General features: G+C 42.7%; 1 protein-coding gene across 1 annotated transcript; it reads left to right on the top strand.

Annotated features, from left to right (window-relative positions):
• The first annotated feature begins 341 nt into the window (after positions 1 to 341).
• LOC109420638 (uncharacterized) lies at positions 342 to 16,040 on the top strand. Its single transcript, XM_029852856.2, has 13 exons — positions 342 to 767; positions 903 to 944; positions 1,003 to 1,204; positions 1,263 to 1,427; positions 1,571 to 1,656; positions 1,728 to 2,128; positions 2,197 to 2,289; positions 2,488 to 2,588; positions 3,313 to 3,438; positions 3,580 to 4,075; positions 9,099 to 9,511; positions 10,123 to 10,284; positions 15,380 to 16,040. The coding sequence occupies exons 1-13, from the start codon at positions 623 to 625 to the stop codon at positions 15,774 to 15,776; spliced, it is 2,829 nt and encodes a 942-aa protein (XP_029708716.1). The 5' UTR covers positions 342 to 622; the 3' UTR covers positions 15,777 to 16,040.
• Positions 16,041 to 21,706: the final 5,666 nt, after the last annotated feature.

The following is a 21,706-nucleotide window of genomic DNA, read 5'->3' on the forward strand; positions in this document are numbered from 1 at the left end:
AGACATACTCTTCTGTGCAACATACATGCAACATCTCTTCATGATCAAGTCTATCACCACATTCCATTCGGCTGCAGTAGTAAATACGACGCTCTAGCTAGCTACATTTACGATCAATCAACCGTTATAAGCCGTACGTCAAACACACCCACTCACATCTCCGGCCTTTCAACCACAAAGACCCGCTGCACTGCTACAGCCGGCCCCAAGCCGATCTTGCGCACACACCTTTAGTCGTGTCGCACGAACCTGGAAGTGAAAGTAAAGCCGGGCCAGGAGGCGTCGGGTGTCGCTCACTTCCATTCAATCACTTTGGCCACTTTTCTTAAACTGCACCAGCAGCGCACCGGTATAGTGGCATCGCATATCGGGCCGCGATCGATATTCAATTTCGGCTTACATAATACACGTGTGAGCCTTCGAGCATCAACGTCGTCGTCGTCGCGTCGCCATATCGATCGAGCCAAAATCCACGCATTCTCATATGCATGTGGCGCGTGAGACACAAGAAGCGAGCGATCGCAAGAAAGCCAACCGAGCAACGATCGGGTTTGTCGCCTGTGTGCGCAACGGTGACTTCAACGCCTAGCATAAGCGAGCCTCAGTCAGTTCGGTTCGCGCAATGTTCGGAATCGGAGTGATAGCGCTGGAGTCCGTCGCCGGCGGGAGACGGCAGCTCTCGCTGGCTGCGACGACGGTGGTGACGATCCTGGCCGTGGTGGCCCCATCAGCTGTTCGAGCCCAGGCGTTCCTTAAATCGTTTGAAGGTTGGAACCGGAGCGGGCGAAATTGATAAGCGTGTGATCGCGAGTGAAAGATTGTTGTTATGCGATCGCCTGCAAGTGTTTCAAGGTTAAAAATGGTTGTGCTTTAATGGGTGGGTTTTGGATTTCTCGTTTCAGAGCTTAGCGTACATACGATTCCTGATAGGGGTTCGTTGGACGGTGAGTTATTGTTGTGATTTGGAGATCGGGATTGAATAGAAACGAATGTGTGTTTTAGATTGTTCTCTACGACTGCAGAAGTTGGTCGATCGAAAAGCTTCTACTTCTTCAGCGGAGCTTCCAACGTATTCCAGAGAGTTTGCCCACTTGGCCGCAGTTGGATGGAAACAGCCCAGTGGTGATGTTGAGTGGAGATGCTCGGGAGCTTTGATTGCGGAGGATTTTGTGCTGACGGCTGCCCATTGCACACAAGATGAAGAGTAATTACGATAAAAGATTCTGAAACCTCATATTCTAACAGTAATCCGTATTCAATAGGGCAGAACCTACGACGGTTCGGTTCGGTGACCTAGATCTCTACAGTCCCAACGATGACCGCTTTGCGCAGCAGCTGGACATTAAGGAAATCATCCGTCATCCGCAGTTCGATTTCAACAGCGCCTATCACGATGTGGCACTGCTCAGACTTGCAAAACCGGTGACGTAGGTTGTCTACGATTACAAAATCTCTTCGGCGTGATCGATGGCACGCGCTCTCGCTCTTTTTGTTTATGTTTGTGTTTCTCTCTTTAAGAACTGCTTTTTCTCAGACTCTTTCTCTCTGTTTATGTGTTGATACCTTGCAGCGTGACTGATTTTGTAACGCCGGCTTGTTTGTATACGAATGACTCGTTCTCATTTCCGAAGATGTATGCCACCGGTTGGGACTTCTGTTAGTATAAGCCCCTCTACCAGTCAAAAATGTCATGCTCTTATCTCACATGGTCTTTAACGCTTTTCAAGATTCGGATGTCTCTCCACCAATCTACAACAGCGCATTAAACCCAATTGATCAAGATCGTTGCAAGTTCTGGTATCGCACCAACAAAGAAGCATTCCGCAAGGGAATCAACCGCATGCTGATGTGCGCTGGAGATGAGACTTTAAAAACCTGTCCTGGAGACACCGGTGGGCCGCTCCAGGTTCGACTGCTGTCCAGTTCCAGATACACGCCCTTTGTAATAGGTATTTCTGTTCTGGGAGTTCCTTGTGGACAAACAACGCCCGGAGTGTACGCCAAGCTAGCTCATTACATTAATTGGATCGAAGATGTTACAAAGAGGAACTATTATCCCCAAGAGTGTGTCACGAGGCACATCTCTAGACGCGAGTGGGACGAAGCCCTTGTTCCCACTGCCGTTAAGGTACGTAACAAATGCAACAATAAACATGTCGCCATCGAATAACATTCCCTATAAACTTTCCTCCTTAGAGCTCCTACAACCACCCACAACTAACCGGGAAAAAAGAAACTATGTCGGTCGATCCAACCGGTGCACAGCTACAGATCTTCAAAGAATTCAAGGTATGTACGATGCACTCGCACCCAGCGTGACGCGACGGGGACGGCACGGAGCGGGATTACGATTAGTTAACTTGTTCTCCATTTCAACCGCAACCGACGACGACGACTTGAGTGGGTAAATTTTCACCTTGGCATTTCCTGTCTTTCTTTCGTCGATTTTCGCAACCCTTCCGGGATATCGCCACTGTGGGAGCAAAGTGTGCCGTTGGAAAGGACGCCGACAACATTGATTGGATCTGTGGCTGTACGATAGTGGCACAGGATTTCGCACTGACATCGGCACGTTGCGTGAAGAATATGTAAGTTTGTGGTGGGTAGAGGTGGTTGCATTAGTTTTTATTTTTTGGTTTAAATGTGGTTTTTGTGAGGATTACCTGCAAATATTAATATTGACAAGAAAATATCTGAAGTATTTCTGATATTTCCAGGATGCTTTTCAATACTAGCTGTGCAAGCACTAGAATAGAATAGAATAGAAATGTGGTTTTTGTGAGGATTACTAATTTTGGTTTTCCCGAGGGAGGGATTACAATAGGTGTGCTGTAGTATATTGCAATAGAAATCACTTATGATTCAATTATGCAATTTCTCCAGGGTTTCTATAGGGACTGCTTTAGCAATTATTTCAAAGATTATTACTTTAATCCCCCTCCTTATTACCTTAATCACACCCCCCCCCCCCTAATTGAATCCAGAAAAGTCAAAATGACATTTTCAGCACTGCCTGTAGGTGGTACTAAGCAATCAGCGCAAATATCTCAAAAGTTTCAAAATGACTTTACACATTTCAATACTTGTATAAATATGATTTCATACCGGGATCTCATGCAATCTTACAGGCAACTCGGTCCCTTCTGGGCCTCTGCTGTAAAATCATATTGTTACTCAAATGCATAAGTATACACATTGTATCACCTAATTTAAAGTGTTTAGCTTTACCACCCTCACTTGCATAACACAAGTTTTACCCCACATCATCTCTTTTATTTCCATTCCTTTCACAATCTCCCTAATGGCCCCCAGCGAGGTCGACATCGTCAACTACAAGAATGACTGGAAGCGCATTGCCGAGGTAATCTTCCATCCGGAGTACGACAAAAAAACGCTTTACAACGATCTGGCACTGATCCGGCTGCAGACCGATAACAGGTGATTATCTCGACGTGATTCGAAATTTGTTAAGTGGCTCACCCACTTTTTCTCTTCCCTCTATCGTCCATCCATTTCTTGTTTTTTTTTCAACCCCATGCTGCCTCGCGATTGACGACAACCGGTGTGACATGACTGTAGGAACCGTTACGATTGGAAATCCGTTTCTTGTGTCGCCGCCGCCACCGCCGCCGGCAACGAAGATCAAAGCCGGTTCCTTTCGTTCGGTATCGGACCGTACAACTTGAATGATGACGGCACCGTGGATAACAACACCGATGGGACCGAGCGCTACCTGACGGCTGCCCTGGAACTGCTGCCCAGGGACAACTGCACCGAGTTCTACAAGAAGTATGGCATTCTGAAGGATGGCATCAACGACACGACGCAGTTCTGTACCTGGTCCAGGGACTATCTGGTGCCGGGGGCGTGCGAACCGTGGAACGGGAACGAAGTGCTGAACGAAATTAGACCCGCGAGAGACACCAATCCGTTCCCGGAGGATTTGATTGGCGTCGGTTCGTATGCGCCGGACTGTGGATTCGGTCGACCGTTGGTGGCATCCAGGGCAATTGCCTTCCGCGAATGGATGAATTCGGTTATCTACAAAACGATTAATGTCAACAGTGTACCACAGGTGAGGGTATGCGGTATGAATCATTGATTCAGTTTGCTTCTCTAGATATGTGTCACAGCTTCAAAACTTTTTTAAGTCTTCTATCTAACATTGATGCTTTGACATTGATTAAAAATATTGAAAAGTTCCATGAGGGCCAATACTCCAATTTATTATTTGTTTTATCTGTACATACATTTATTTGTTCAACATCACATTTAAGACAAAACATAATCAACAATAGTACGCCACAATACTCGCCAGGTCACGCTTCACCTGGCCCGCCCATCGTGCTCTCTGCGCTCCACGCCTTCTTGTGCCAACCGGATCAGTAGCAAACATCAGCTTTGCAGGGTTGTTGTCCGGCATTCTTGCAACATACTCTGCCCACCGTATCCTTCCGGCTTTGGCCACCTTCTGAATGCTGGGTTCGTCGTGAAGTGCAGCGAGCACGTGGTTCATCCTTCTCCGCCAAACACCGTCCTCCTGCACACCGCCGAAGATCGTCCTTAGCACGTGTCGCACGAAAACTCCGAGTGCTTGCAGGTCCTCCTCGAGCATGGTCCATGTCTCGTGTCCGTAGAGGACCACCGGTCTTATTAGCGTTTTGTACATGGTGCATTTGGTGCGTGGGTGAATCTTTTTCGACCGCAGTTTCTTCTGGAGCCCGTAGAAGGCACGACTGCCGCTGATGATGTGCCTCCAAATTTCACGACTCACGTTGTTGTCAGCCGTCAGTAATGATCCGAGGTAGAGGAATTCCTCCACCACCTTGAAAGTATCCCCGTCTATCGTAACATTACTACCCAGATGGATCCGGTCGTGTTCGGTTCCGCCTAGCAGTATGTACTTTGTTTTTGAGGTATTCATCACCAAGCCGACCTTTGCTGCTTCGCGTTTCAGGCGGGTGTACACATCTGCCACCGTTCCAAATGTTCTGGCGATAATGTCCATGTCGTCCGCAAAGCACACACATTGACCGGATTTTGTGAAAAACGTTCCCCGGCTGTTGAGCCCGGCTCGTCGTATCACACCTTCCAGAGCGAAGTTGAAGAGTAGGCATGAGAGTCCGTCACCTTGTCGCAGTCCCTGGATAGTTCACCCAAAACTCTTAGGCAGTTTTGCACACCGTCCATCGTTGCTTTAATCAGTCTAGTCAGCTTCCCAGGGAAGCCGTTTTCGTCCATGATTCTCCTCCGTATCTCTGCGTGGTCGATACTGTTGTATGCCGCTTTGAAGTCGTTGAACAGGTGATGCGTTGGGACTTGGTATTCACGGCATTTCTGGATGATTTGCCGTACGGTGAAGATCTGGTCCGTTGTCGACCGGCTGTTGATAAAGCCGGCTTGATAACTTCCCACGAACTCATTCGTTTTTGGTGACAGGCGAAGGAAGATGATCTGGGATAGCACTGTGTAGGCAGCATTTAAAATAGTGGTCGTCCAGAAGCTCTCACATTCCAAATGGTCGTCTTTTTTGTGAATGGGGCAGATTCCTTACACTCCTCCGGTAGCCGTTCGGTTTCCCAGATCCTGACTATCAGCCGATGCAGACAGGTTGCTAACTTTTTGGGATAAGTTCAGCTGTGATACCATCCTTGCCAGCTGCTTTGTTGGTTTTGAGCTGATGAATGGCATCCTTAACTTCCCTCAGCCAGTCCGCAGCTCTGGCGTCGTCGTTTTCTCCGTTGCCATGGTCTCCCGTGCCTACGTTCTCCACGCCATTCAGGTGCTGATCGAAGTGCTGCTTCAACGTTTCGATCACCTCAAGTCCGTCCGTCAAGAGGCCTCCGTCTTTATACCTACATATTTCGGCTCGCGGCACGAAGCCGTTGCGAGATACGTTGAGCTTGTGATCGAACTTCCGTGTTTCTTGGGAATGGCACAGCAGCTCCATTTCTTCGCACTCCGCTTCTTCCAGGCAGAGCTTTTTCTCCCGAAAGAGGCGGGTCTGCTGTTTGCGCTTCTGTTTGTAACGTTCCATGTTTTGTCGGGTCCCTCGCTGCGTTCTTCACCTCCAAAACTGTTCTGCACTCTTCGTTGAACCATTCGTTCCGTTGATTCCATTACACGTCCCCGATGGTGCTCTCGGCTGGGTCGTTGATGGCTGCTTTTATTGTACTCCAGCAGTCGTCTAGAGGGGCCTCATCGAGCTCGCCCTCGTCCGGCAACGCGGCCTCGAGATTTGGCGCGTATGCTGAGGCTACATCCGGTTGTTTCAGTCGCTCTAGGTTGTACCGTGGCGGTCTGCGGTACTGTACACTGTTGATGACGGAGAGTTGTGGGCACAGTTTAACCATCACCAGATAATGGTCGGAGTTGATGCGCCACGATAGGTCCTGACGTCGATAATGTTGAAATAGTGCCTCCGTCAATCAGAACGTGGTCGATTTGAGATCCCGTCTGCTGTGGTGATCTCCAGGTGTATCGATAAGAGTCATATTTTTGGAGGCGGCGTAATCAATGAGTCGTTGGCCGTTTTTGTTCGCCTGCTGGTGGGCGCTGAACTTTCCAATCGTTGATCTGAATTCCTCCTCCTGGCCTACCTGAGCGTACAAATCTCCTATGATGATCTTGACGTCGTGGCTTGGGCAGCGGTTGTACTCGCGTTCGAGCTGCGCGTAAAATGCGTCCTCATTCATCATCAGTGCTTCCGGAATGTGGGCTGTGCTCTTTATTATGTTGAAGTTGAAGAATCGGCCCTTGATCCTCAACCTGCACATTCTTTCGTCGATCGGCCACCAACCGATCACGCGCCTCTGCATATCACCCATCACGATGAAAGCTGTTCCCAGCTCGCGTGTGTTGCCGCAGCTCTGGTAGATGGTATGATTACCTGTAAACCTTCGCTCCATGAATCCTATCCAACACACCTCCTGCAGCGCTACGATGCCGAACCCGCGGTCCTTTAGTAGATCGGCGAGTATGCGGGTGCTCCCAATGAAGTTGAGATCGGCAGTTCCACGTACCGAGTTTGCAATCGCAAGTCCTTTTTGTTCGCTAGGGTCGTTGCCGTTAGTCTCGGTTCATATTATTATGTTGCTGATTTTCCGTTACTATGTTTTTTTACGGGCCTGACATCAACCCCCAACTTTTCGGAAGACCATAGTACACAGTTAAGTCCTTCCCTGGCACTCGGACGTAGATCAGCCGCCCCTAACATGGGGATCAAACGCTGTTGTGAGCCGCTCCTCCTGGAGAACAGACGCTCAGGTTTGCCGAAGGAGCCTCCCTTCCCGAGCAGAAGGGCATACCTTACAAATACCATGCAAAGAGCAACATGTGGTCTAATACTTTAAATTGATATTGCTGCGTTATTCTACGAAATGTTATGAGAGCATCACAATAACAGTAGGAGGTATTTGAGCAAAGTTTGGTATTGATGTATTATTTGTTGGTTTAGCAGTGAAAATAACCGAAGAACAAGATTTGCTATTACATCATGAAGTCATCAAACAAATGAAACATTTAATAACAAGAAATGTTATTAGTTTGTTATTCAATAACTTTAGAATAACAAATACAGCTCTTGAAATTTTAGGTATGCATTCATTATTGAAATAACAAGGCTTGTTATTTTCTAGGTATTATTTATACAAAATTTTGTTATTCATTTTTTGTTATTTTACCTCTTATGTCCACCTAATGAAGGGCATATCAAGGTATGGTAGTATTTAAGGTAAATACCTTGATATGTTATTCACTTGTTATTTTCTTCTGCTCGGGATCCCTGTCATTCTACGACCAAAGTTCCAACCGGGGTTCCCAATCTTCCCTAAGGTTGCTCGTAGTTTCCAGCCGGTACCACGAGAAGGTAGGGATAGGAGTTGTTGGGCAGAGGCTAGTGGATCACAATGGGATCTGAATTGCGCAGCATACTCAGCCTTTACCGTGCCTTTTTTATCTACACGGTGTTCAATAAGTTCGGATACACCATATAACTTGAATTTATTTCACATCTGTAATTCAGAATTTCAAAGTAAATGTATTTATTGAAAGGTCATATAACACTGATCAAATAAAGCATATGGTTTTGAATTAAGTCTTTTTCTACTTTTTTCATAAGCCTTAGATGTATCTAAAGTTTGTTTGCTCCGGCACGCTGGAATAATTTTCGATAAGTTGCTCAAGCTACAGAAGTCTAAAACGTTGACTTTTGAGTTTACATCTCACTATACTAAATTAAAATAACTAAATTAATAGACAAAAGCTGTACACTGCTATTTCAGTGATTATATGGCGATATATTTGCAAGTTTAGTCAAAATGTGCTTAAATCTATGAAAAAGGCATAAATACATTATATAAAGCCAATTTTGGCTCAAATTTGCTACAATAGGGTTATAATCAAGTTTTGGAGGAGATAACTATAGATTAAACTAAGATATTTTTTGACAAAACAAAAATCATTAAAACAGGTGCAGCGGCAATTTTAGCAATTTTAAAGATCAAAATAAAATGAGTTCGTACTTCACCAAATCTGAATCTTATAGATTATTTCGTATGGCCATAGTTGCTACCACTAATGCTGAGGACAACAACCTAATTTGATATAACTTAACACCATAACTCAATAAAAACTAGACAAAATACCAATGACAGACGTGCGTGCCGGCCGAAAGGAACTTGAGACACATTTGCAATTATTACAAAAGGATCAAGGACAGTTTATTTCAAAACATATACTGTATTTGATCAGTATTATGTAAGCTTTCAATTAATACATTCACTTTGCAAATCTGAATTACATATGGGAAATGAATTCATTTTTACTGTGTATCCGAACTTATTGAACACCGTGTATATTAACGAGAATTTTAGCCCTAGGCTAGTTCATCTCGAGACCCACGCTTTACTTCCCTTGCGAAGGAAGAACTCACATTTTGCGAGTTTGTTGGGAGTGGGATTCGATCCCAGGTCCTCGGCGTGATAGTCAAGTATTCTAACCAACACACCAGGTCCGCTCCACATGACTCCAAGTTATTTAAAATATACATTATAATACTGAATTGCACATTTTACATACCGCATCCCCTCACCCCGCAGGTGCTGATGGAAAAGGAACTGGCCCTGGACTACATCTGCGAGGCCTGGGACCGTGAGGCGGGCGTTTGCGTCCATATTGACCACTGCAATCATCGCTCGCTGGTGGACGAAATCAAATTCTGCACCAACGAAACGGCACCGATAGTGTGCTGTCCGGTTAACTCGTTCATCGCTACGGCTCATCTGCCGCTGCTGACCGAATGCGAAACCAATTACCAGCGCTTCAGGAAGAAGCATGTCGATTTCGCGTCGCCCGAAGGGCAGCGCATTGAAGAGGCCGCCGACCATCCGCACTCGGTCATGATCGGCTGGAAAGTCAATCGGACTGCTGCCACTAGCTGGAACTGCATGGGCACGTTAATTAACAGGAACACCGTCCTCACGACGGCTGGCTGCACCAACACGGTCAAGAGGTAAGTTCCGGAAGGGGGTCGTGGGTGCTTTCTGTGTGTGTAGGGCGATTATTCTCGAGGGTGTAATATTTTAATACGGCTAGGCTTCACTGACCAGAATGAATGGAACTTCATGAAGTATGATTCAATGCATGGCACAGAAGAGGGTTGAAAATCTCTCATGTTAACGTTATGAATTTTTGCTTCAATTATATAGATATCTCTGAATTTTAAGTATTTATCCTTACATTATTTCACAATATTTTAGATTAAATATGGAAACAGAAATACTGACTTCTGGCAAAATTCAACAGTATGCTTCAGAACTACTTACTCTAGCAACAAAAAATTGCAAATGAATATTTCCACCCCTGTCTACAAATGATAGAGATAGTGAAAACCATAAAATTTTATTCTAGATTAAGCGGTTTTTTTTTTCGAAACAGATTGTAGTTATTTCTTATATTTTTTTTTTTGTTATTTTGCCTTCAATTACTGCCTAGCTAACAACAGATAATGTTGTCAACAACCGATTTTCACTCGATTGTGGCATTTCCTTGCGATCGAGACGTACACAATGCACATTTTGTAACTCATTTACTTTGAATAATCCCCATCACTCTCTAATCCAGACGCAGTCCAGATGTCATCAGCATCGGTGAAACCGATGTCAGCAAAATCGACGACGGCGAGGCACAAATTATCCGAGTGATGGAAACCATTCGCTACCCCAGTTACAATCCCAAAACGCACGACTACGATATTGCCATCCTGAAGCTCGAATCGGATGTTGCGTAAGTATGCCTATAGGTACCGACCAACCTACTGAGGGCTCTATTAACCGCGAGAAGGCAGCAGCGAGTTAGTTTGCAGCTGATGGATCGTTTGCTCAATTCGGTTCCAATCGTCCACCGACAACGCATTCCCCGAGCAGGAGCAAATGACTGAATCATATGTGGTTGCATAAAAATCCTTTGGGAATCCTATACAAAGATTCTTTAATATCAGGAATTCTTTCAGAAGTTGCTTAAGGAATTACTCAGCTCAAGTGATTCCGTGAGAATCTTTTCGAAAAAAAAATCCATGCGATACAAAAAAAATTCTGCAGGGAATGCCTGAGGAATATGCTCCTTGAAGATTCCAGGAATTGCTAAAGGAACTCTTCATGGAATTCCATCAGAAATCAACAGTGTTGGTAAAAGCTCAAGTTCTCAAAAATCATGGGATTTTGAGACAAAGTGCGTTTTATTGACAAATTGAGAGGTAAACTTGTGATAAAAAAATACCACCTGTTTTGGTGGGATTTGAACCCGCGACTCCGTTTCGCTAGTTCAGCGCTTCAATACCAACACTCTAAAAAAATACTCTCGCACGTGTTGGAGCAGAAGGAGCAAATAAAAGTCCTGTTCGGGTAAGAGCGGGATGCAGCAACTTCGAGCAAGTTCAACCTACGTCGTTGAACAGGACTAAAGTTATGAAAGACGAATCCGGTATGGTGGTGCTTCCGCTTCGAATCCAGTTTGACTTTCTTTTCCACAGAATCGTAACTTGCTCTGTGGCGTAGTTGGTAAAGCGCCGGACTAACGATTCGGAGTCATGGGTTCAAATCGCTTAAAAAACAAGTTTTAATTTTTCCACAAGCTTATCTCTCTATTTCTCAATGAAACGCACATTTCCTCCAAATACTTTTTCATCTATTACACAAATACTGGCCGACTGATATAGCCGGAAAAGGCAATACATTACTTGTCCTCAAAACTCATGGTTTAAATTTTTCACGATTCATTTTGCAAACTTGGCTGAACAGAATGAGTGAGACTTGTGGATAAGTTTACCAGTACTGGAAATCTTCGAAGAAAAGATTTATAAAGAGGTTACTTCAATATTTTTTTTTGGAAAATTGCTTCTTTAGTATTGCTAAAACACATAAATTGCTGAACGGATTCTTTCCGGGATAAATACAGGGTTTTGTAAGCTATTGCTGCAGAAATTATCAGAATTTTTTTCTGCGGATGCATCCATCCAATTCTCAAGCGTATTTTGCTAAAAAATTGCTTCAAATATTCCACCGCGACAATCTGTAAAAAAAAACCTCTACAGCACCCATCAGTAGTTCCTTGGTTTCCTCTAAGAATTTCCCAACAGTTTCCTTCAGAAATCTTCCAGAATTTCTTTACCAATCCTACAAAAGTCCTTCAGAGATTTCTCTAGGGAATAATACACTCTTGTTTTTGTCTATAAATTTGTTCGATGCATGTGTTTAGATATCATTCTTCATTACACCACGAAACATAACCTGTAAAATGTTTGACAATTATCAGGTCACATGAATCATATAACACAAGCAAAAAGAGGACGACAAGAAGGTCTGTGAAGTAGAATATATTTTTTCTCCATATCTTGCTTGTGTGTGATCTGTCAAGTGACCTGAGAGTTGTCAAACATTTTGGAGATTATGTTCTGAAGTGTAATCAAGAATTTCAGATATTGCTCCAGGGCGCACTCGCAGATTTTTTTTGAGGATTTCTGGAAGATTTACTCCCGGAAATTCTTCCGAGATAGTTCTTTGCTGTTATTTTCATTACTTTCCTTAGAACAGTGAGTGCTACGTACAACAGCCGAAAGAGCCTTGGCCAATCCGAGTAACTTGGAATCATAGTCCTTCACATCCAACGTCCATGTAGCGAATAACGACTCACCACAACTATTGGGACCCACTCAACCTCTAAACGTCGAACCTTTCGTTAAATGATGATCATCACGACAAGGATCCAGTGTTACTAACTACATAAATATGTACAGTAGTGTGGGTCATCGGAACCGTTTTCTTAGATCAAAGCTTTTTCTGGTTCCATTTCGGGTCCTGAGTATCTGTGCAAAATTTGAGCACGATCGGTTGCGTCTACACTTTGTGCATTGCAATTGAAATTTGTATGGGATTTAGTATTCAGTAGAACTTTTTGCATTTTTGTCACAGGTATGTTATATTCAACAAATCGCATGCATGTGTTTAAGTTTAAACATATAAAGAAATAACAATAGCAACTTTTTTCATAAGCATCATATCACTTTCTGGTCTTCGATAAAGTTTTTCAGGACATCTTAAGCTATGTTTTCACATTATCGGTTACATGGTTTCAGAAAAATTCGAGTTTCTCATGACAGAAAGGTAAAAAAGTATATTTTCCCATGTAAAATTGCGACTACCACTACTAATGGTACTACCTCCACTAAGGGAGCTTTTACCCTACAGTGTGCATGGGTGGTAGTGGTAAGTTTTTGCAGGAATGCTTTGTTTGGCGCGAAAACTGACACAGTAAGTGTGCTCTCGGCTAGTTTCATATGATTCTTTACAGGAAGTGCAGTATTCGCCTCGAAAACTTAAAAGTACCGAAAGTAAAGTTTGGTGCAGAAATTTAAAAAATCTTTGTTTCCTATATTGTTGAATGACTATTTGTTGAAGCTATTTTCACCATCTTCTAATCTCGCGGAAGCTGTTTTAGGTCTATGCGGGTATATTCTTGCAAAGACTTGTTGTACATATTGAACAGCTAGTCCATCCATGATTTGTATAAGTGTTTTGTCCATGGCTATGTTATCCTGTTTCAAGAATTCCTTCGACTCCAAGGATAAGGATATTTTTTCTAAATGCTTGCAGGTGTTTTGATTTTTGTTCGTTGATTATATCTTTCGCTATTAACTTGATCAAAACTTAATCATAATCATCACTTATAGATTTTTACCAATACTTCTTTGAAAAACTCAATACACATTCGGTAATTATACAGAGAGAAGATTGATAGAGTAAAATTAATAATGTCAGTTTGACCCTAATGAAAAAACATTGTTGATTGCTTATTACGAAAGAATAATGAAGCACTACAAATGCACATTATAATATAACATTATATAGTGGAGCCTTACAAATGCGTAATAAATTAGGACATCACATATGGACATATACAACACAGAACATAAATTTTGCCCAGTTACCCTATTGGATAACAATTTCCGATGTCAGGATGACGAGGTTTCATTAATGTTGTTGGTCCATCAGTCAATCCTGTTATCGTATTTCCTCTGGCAGGTTGCCTTTCGTACGCAACTTTAGTTGCTTTCATAGCTTGAGTTTTGTCTAGGAATTTCTAATCCTAAGGGGCATCCCGATTCCGGTTTCATCACTAGAGTTCTATAACTTGAAGTCTGTGCCAGGGAAAGGTTTACATCTCTAGTACTTAATCTCGGCCCGAAATGGCCTGAATGTTGGCAATCGAAATAGGATTACAGGCTTCCATTCTGCCAGAACCCTATAAATGTGCATTAATATTAGAGGAATGTTTACAAGTTAAAATAGCACATTTAACACATAAATAAAACTTGTAATACAACCACAACCAACGGAAAAGAAAATTTTGTGGGTGAAACCATCCACAAAAATTTCGTACGTACTCAAATTATATAAAAACTTATATAAAGGTACCTTTAACATATAACTAACTTACATCCAACTTCAACAAAGCAACTCTTTCATGGATGACCTTAAAGTTGGTTCGGCTAGACCTACGAAAACAAAAAAATGCAACACTGCAACTTAAATTATACGCAACACTGCAACTTTTAAACTATATGCAACACTGCAACTTAAATTATACGCAACACTGCAACTTAAACTATATGCAACACTGCAACTTAAATTATACGCAACACTGCAAGAAAACTGTAGCTAGGCTCCAATGCAAATCGAACAGAGAATCTTCCAATATAATTGGACGTCCGATCTTGGCGGCACTAGTACGAACTCAAACAAAACCTCCAAATCGATCAGAAAAGTTCCAATCGATCTTGGAATAACTGAATAATCACAAAGCACATGATATCTTACTTCACAACGTAGTTGTGCAGATCACTGCAAGTGTTCATGGCCGTAACGTATTTACACTATTTACAATGCCCGCGTGGGTTTTACGGCTGGGTGCCATTTTACGAAAGTAAATGGACCCTACCAATACCCGTGCCCCACGTTGGGCGCCATTATTACGAAAAAATATTGAAGCACTACAAATGCACATTAAAATATAACATATTATAGTGGAACCTTATAAATGCGTAATAAATTAGGACCTCACATTTGGACATGCACAACACAGAACATTTATTTTGCTTTGTTACCCTAGTGGATAACAATTTCCGATGACAGGATGACGAGGTTTCATAAATGTTGTTGGTCCATCAGTCAATCCTGTTATCGTATTTTATCTGGCAGGTTGCCTTTCGTTCGCTGCATTAGTTGCTTTCATAGCTTGAGTTTTGTCTAGGAATTTCTAATCCTAAGGGGCATCGCGATTCCGGTTTCATCACTAGAGTTCTATAACTTGAAGTCTGTGCCAGGGAAAGGTTTACATCTCTAGTACTTAATCGCGGCCCGAAATGGCCTGAATGTTGGCAATCGAAATAGGATTGCAGGCTTCCATTCTGCCAGAACCCTATAAATGTGCATTAATATTAGAGGAATGTTTACAAGTTAAAATAGCACATTTAACACATAAATAAAACTTGTAATATGCTCCAGGATTTTCTCCAAGGACTTCAGAAGGTTTTTTTTAATTTTGTTTTAGATAGTTTTGATTAAGTCAATATTTTAAATAGGTACTAATTGTTGGTTTTGACTCTGTAACTTTCTCCAGCTCGGGACTGTTGCTCAGAATCGAATTGCAGAACGCACTTTCACCTGTTTCAAATCATTTTGTGCTAGACAGAACGATTGAAAACTTAATTGCACCCTACACACACGTGGTAAATAATGAGTCTGTCTTTTGCATGTACCACCCGGATCTGGACCCTCCCCCCTTCTCCACGGACGTGAACTCAAACCAAAACGAACGGGCGCAGTGTCAACGAGAACGCCATTCCGGCCTGTTTGTGGCGTGATTTAAATCGAACGCCTTACTACGCACAGGAGGTGCAGTTCAACAAACAGTTTTTCACCGCACGGGACAAGAACGTGGTGCACAATCGGGACTGCAAACAGTTCACCTCCCACACCGAGCTCAACAACGACCAGATGTGCTGGCAGGAGTTCAAACTCGCGCCGGACGGGAGCGAGGCGGCCAACTGCGGCCACAAGGGCGATCCATTCATCTCGTTCCAGCGAGTCAACAACGTCTACCTGCCCTACCTGGTGGGTCTGTACAGCTTCGGGGACAAGGAACGGTGCGCGTCCGGTGAGGCCGTGGTCGCCACCCGGATCTCGTCCTACATCAACTGGATCAGTCTGTATTTACAGTAATAGCAGTAGGTACCCTACTGGAGAGTGTGGAATGACCACCAGCATAAGAGACAAGAGCGCGGTAGAGCTTATTTTATGTTCAGCCGTAGCGCCGTACTATTTGTGCGCCAATCGGCTACTGGCAGCGTAAGTACCCATTTGCTTCGATTAGCTTTCTCCATAGGAATCATAGCGATGACGAGGATGTGATGAATGCGAGCATGGTTAGAAATAAAGTGCTTTTTGTATCGGCCATTTATCTGCGAAGAGTGTTTCGTGGTTAGTGTTTTAGAATTGGTTGTATGATGTCGATTCAAATTTTCACTAGAGCCTGATAAGCAAAGATGTCAAAATTTTCGTCGGTCTCTTTCACCATTCATGAGGTTCACGTATGAGATTATTTTGGAATTTGAGATGACTTAGGTGCTGACATTTGCTATCTTCTGTTACTTTCTTGTAATTAACCTTTCCATTTTGAAGATAGACATATTGATAAACGTGAAAAAAAAATCATCGAGCTTACCAATTCATGCATCCATTAATTGCTCCGTTGCTAGTCGAACGTCGTTCTCTTTGGCTGACAAACATTTTCTCATTGACGAAATGAACCGTCCTAACTAGTCTCTTCTTCACGCTCGATTGTTTTCTTTGGATTGATTTCGCAAAAAAGTAATATTTACAGCATGTAATATATACTTCAGCATGCATCCGATAAACTATCTAGTCTTCCATATGCAGTACAATTATAATTATATTACGACCCAATCACTGGAATGTGCACGAAAATAAAAGTTAAAAACCCAGATTTATCCACCTAGTGGTGATAGTGCCTTTCTCGACGAATATGTACTCATGATCTTTCCGTCGACGCAATCAATCTTGCCTTAGAGTCAGTGATCAGCCCCAAATCTCTGTGCTTTGGTAATGGACGAGAAGGGGGAAATGCTCGTAACAGCGATCTGGGACTGTATCACCTACGAATTTCTGAATCATGAGAATACTTTATTTAGAAAATCAAGAATTTTATCAAGGTCATCATCGAATTGGGGCACTTATTCCGACGTTATATTCAACGTATGGGCAGAGCTGAAAGTATCAGTCCTTTCAGTTGACTGCTTGACCACCTTCACAGGAGGCTGATTCATACCAAGATTACAATTACTAGCCAGGATTAAACTTTTTCCACAGAACACTTTGACAAAGTTTTATCTGCACATTTTATGCTATATTTTATTATCATTGGTTGCAAAATTCATTTAGAATGTAATGTAGTAATTTGAATTGCCAATGCTATATCACATTCAAATATCAACCACATTACAGAGCTCGCCCTCCAGCCGCATCAAAATTTTGCGTAGTAATTTTAGGCTGTTCTGGGCTGATGCGCTTAAATTTTAATTTTTCCATACAACGTTGATCCATCCTACTGTAAATTTACGTCTCAGGAATCTAAAATGGTGTGATTTGATGAGATCGCTTTAGTTTTTTTTAGGTTTTTGGTTCTCTTACACATTTCTATCGCTTGCATTCATTTAGTTCACTTTCGTAATTTCGCTAAAGCACCCAACGCTGCTTCTGCAACACCACCGGTAGCCTCTTATGTAATCTGAGTATATTTTGTATTGCTTACGAGACCCCCGGAAATGATTCCGTAACACTACCGGTATATTCAAATGTGATCTGAGTTTATGAAAACTGTTAATCAGGTTACCCGGAACTAAAAACACCACCGGTAGTAACTTCTGTGGACTGTGCCTATTTTCTTATCATCCATGCATCAGATTACTGACAAAAAAGCGATTTGATGTACCGCAAGCATGGGTTTGATTCACTTTTATGTATGTCCACTTCCAGTGGGACACCCTTAACCGGTTCCGGAAAATTTACATGGTTCATTTTTACATTTGACCAATTCCGGCGGGACACCTGAATCCGGTTGTGGAATACTATCGGTGATCTCTAACGTAATCTGAGCTGGTTTTCTTGAAAACCTTTCATCAGCTTATCGAAAAAACCGCGGTTTGATGAAGCGCATGTATGGAGTTGGGTTCCCTTCTACATTTAACCACATCCAGAGGGACACCGGGAACCGATTCCGGGACACTACTAGTTTTCCCAAGCATGATCTGAGATATTTTTTCTTGGTAAGCGTTCAGGATACCTTAAAAGCCATTTGATGTGTCGCGAATATTTTTTGGTTCTCTTTTGCATTCGGCTACTTTCAGCGGGATACCTCAAATCGATTCCGGAACACTATCAGTAGTTTCTAATGTGGGCATAGCTTATTTTCTTGCTGATCGTACAAGTTATCGAAAAGGCCATAATTTGATGTGCCGCATGTATGAATTAGGTCACTTCCGGCGGGACACCAGGAACCGGTTCCGGGATGCTACCGGTTCAGATATGATCTGAGACTATGTTCCTGCTAACCGTTCCTCAGGTTATAGAAAAAGCGGCGATTTGATGTGTCGCATGCATGGGTTTGGTTCACTTTTATATTTGGCGTCTTCCGGCGGGATACCCGGAACCAGTTCCGGAACTCTACCGGATCAGATATGGTCTGCGACTATTTTCCTGTTTACCATTCATCAGGTTACAGAAAAAGCGGTGATTTGATGTGTCGCATGCATGGGTTTGTTTCACTTTTATGTTTGGCCACTTCCGGTGAGACACCCGGAACCGGTTCTGCAACACTACCGGTACAGATATAGTCTGCGCGACTATTTTCCTATTTATCGTTCATCAGGTTATAGAAAAAGCTGCGATTTTATGTGTCGCATGCATGGGTTTGGTTCACTTTTATATTTGGTCACTTCCGGCGGGACACCCGGAACCGGTTCCGGAGCATTACCGGATCAGATATGGTCTGAGACTATTTTGCTGTTAACCATTCATCAGGTTACATAAAAAGCGATGATTTGATGTATCGTATGCATGGGTTTGTTTCACTTTTACATTTGGTCACTTACAGTGGGACACCCGGAACCGGTTCCGGTATGCGACTATTTTCCTGCTTACCGTTCGTCAGATAATCGAAAATGCCGTGTTTAGATGGGTCGCATGCATGGGTTTGTTGCAATTCCATATCTGGCCCCTTCCTGGGGTACCGGTCCGGAACACCTAAAAGGCCATAACTCCGGAACGGCTGGACCGAATCAAACAATTTTCAATAGGAAACAATGGGACAATATTCCGCGTCGATTGAAAACAAAAGCGTTGAAATCGGGTGATATTTACTATCCAAAAGTGAGGTGACATTTTTGTACACATACACACATACACACGCACACACATACATACACACACATATACATACACACAGACATCATCTCAACTCGTCGAGCTGAGTCGATTGGTATATAAGACTTGGCCCTCTGGGGGTTCTATCATAATTTCATTTTTGGAGTGAACATATAGCCTTTCGGTACACCTTGGTGTACGAGAAAGGCAAAAAGGTAGCTGTGATTTTTGCCTTTCTCGTACACCAAGGTGTACCGAAAGGCTATATGTTCACTCCAAAAACGAAAATTTGATAGAGCCCCCAAAGGGGTCAAGTGTTACATACCAATCGACTCAGCTCGACGAGTTGAGATGATGTCTGTGTGTATGTATGTGTGTGTGTGTGTGTGTGTGTGTGTGTGTGTGTGTGTGTGTGTGTGTGTGTGTGTATGTATGTGTGTGTGTGTGTGTATGTGTACAAAAAGGTCACCTCATTTTTAGATAGTAAATATGAACCGATTTCAACGATCGATGGTTCATTCGACGGGGTACATTGTCCCATTGTTTCCTATTGAAAATGGTTCAGATCGGTCCAGCCGTTCCGGAGTTATGGTCATTTAGGTGTTCCGGACCGGTACCCCAGGAAGGGGCCAGATATAAAAATACAACAAACCCATGCATGCGACCCATCAAACCACGGCATTTTTGATTATCTGATGAACGGGAAGTAGGAAAATAGTCTCTGACTATATCTGAACCGGTAGTGTTCCGGAATCGGTTCCGGGTGTCCCGCCGGAAGCGGCCAAACAAGAAAGTGAACATAACCCGTGCATGCGACACGTCAAATAGCGGCTTTTTCGATAACCAGTTGAATAGTGAGCAGGAAAATAGTTTCAGACCATGTTTGAGCCGGTAGTGTTCCGGAACCGGTTCCGGATGTCCTGTGGGAAGTGGCCAATTAAAAAAGTGAACCAAACCCAGGCATGCGACACATCAAAGAGCGGCTTTTTCGATAACCAGATGAACGGTAAGCAGGAAAATAGTTTCAAATCTCGTTTGAACCGGTAGTGTTCCGGAACCGGTTCCGGATGTCCTGCCGGAAGTGGCCAATTAAAAAAGTGTTCCAAATCCAGGCATGCGACACATCAAAGAGCGGCTTTTTCGATAACCAGATGAACGGTAGGCAGAGAAATAGTTTCAGACCATGTTTGAACCGGTTGTGTTTCGGAACCGGTTCCGGATGTCCTGCCGGAAGTGGCCAATTAAAAATGAACCAAACTCAGGCATGCGACACATCAAAGAGCGGCTTTTTTGATAACCCGATGAACGGCAAGCAAGAAAATAGTTTCAGACCATATCTGAACTAATTGTACCGTCAAGGCACCATTCACCGTGGATTTAAGAGGATTCGGGGTAAATAAGGGCTGTCATTTGACACCAGTCTTATAAACATTGTTGGTGCCGCTTTTAATTGCCTTCATTATAGGTTAAAATTAAAGAAATAACCACAGAAGTAGAAAATTTTTCACAAAATTTGGTGATATAGTACAATCAGTAAAGGGTAGTAAGGTCGCCTAATTGCGTGGTAGGTCACCATTCACCGTGGTAGTAGGGACCCATTCACCGTGTATGAGAAATTTTATTCTACTTTGTTTAAAAATGATCAAAACAACCCAGCCAAGGGAATTTTCTTCGTTTAAATTCATTTCAAGTAATAACTTGCAAGATTTTATTAGAAAAAAAAAATGTTCAAATTTTCGATTTTTTTCTAGATATATGGGACAATATGGGGCACGGTGAATGGAGACCATTGATTTTTAGGGTACCCATTTACCGTGGCTTTTTGTTTCAATTAAAAAGTACGAGTAATCGTACTTTCTTGTTAAACTTACTTCGGTAATGCAAAATACATGCCTGATATGTGAATTTAATTGCTTCTTGGTGGAATAAAAACGTTACTACATTTAGTTTATCGCTTAAATCACCTTAGTGCAGTTTTCGATTTTTCACTATGAATGCAGTGAATGAGCAGAAACCCGCTTCATGTAAACACACTTTAGTGTCAAAATGATACTTTTTAATGTTTCTAATGAGCGTTTTCACACGCTAACAATACATTAGTGTTGTATTGGTGAAATTGAAGGGAAATTGTCATATCATTCAATCATAATATGGAAATAATGAAAAAATATTCGAAGGCACACGGTGAATGGAGCCCCCACGGTGAATGGCGCCTTGACGGTATTCCGGAACCGGCTCTGGATGTCCTGTCGGAAGTGGCCAATTAAAAAAGTGAACCAAACCCAGGCATGCGACACATCGAAGAGCGGCTTTTTCGATTACCAGATGAACGGTAAGCAGGAAAATAGTTTCATAGCGTATCTAAATCGGTTGTGTTCCGGAACCGGTTCCAGGTGTCCCGTCGGAAGTGACCAATTAAAAAACTAAACCAAACCCATAAATGTAAATAAATATAAATAAATATAAATTACGCAGGTGAACAAAATCGATGCAAGCGATTAATATGTGTAAAAGAACAAAATCTTTATAGAAATTTAAGCGATCTTGTCAAATTACACTATTTTAGATTCCTGAGGCGTCTTTATACAGTAGGATGGATCAACGTTGTATGGAAAAAAATAAATTTTATAGCACCAATCCCCTTTTGCGTCTAAACTTACTGCGAACAATTTTGATGCAACTGGTTGAGTCCTCGCGCTATGTAACACGGT

This window comes from Aedes albopictus, chromosome 2 (genome assembly GCF_035046485.1).
Source record: "Aedes albopictus strain Foshan chromosome 2, AalbF5, whole genome shotgun sequence".
Classification (NCBI taxonomy): Eukaryota; Metazoa; Arthropoda; class Insecta; order Diptera; family Culicidae; genus Aedes; species Aedes albopictus.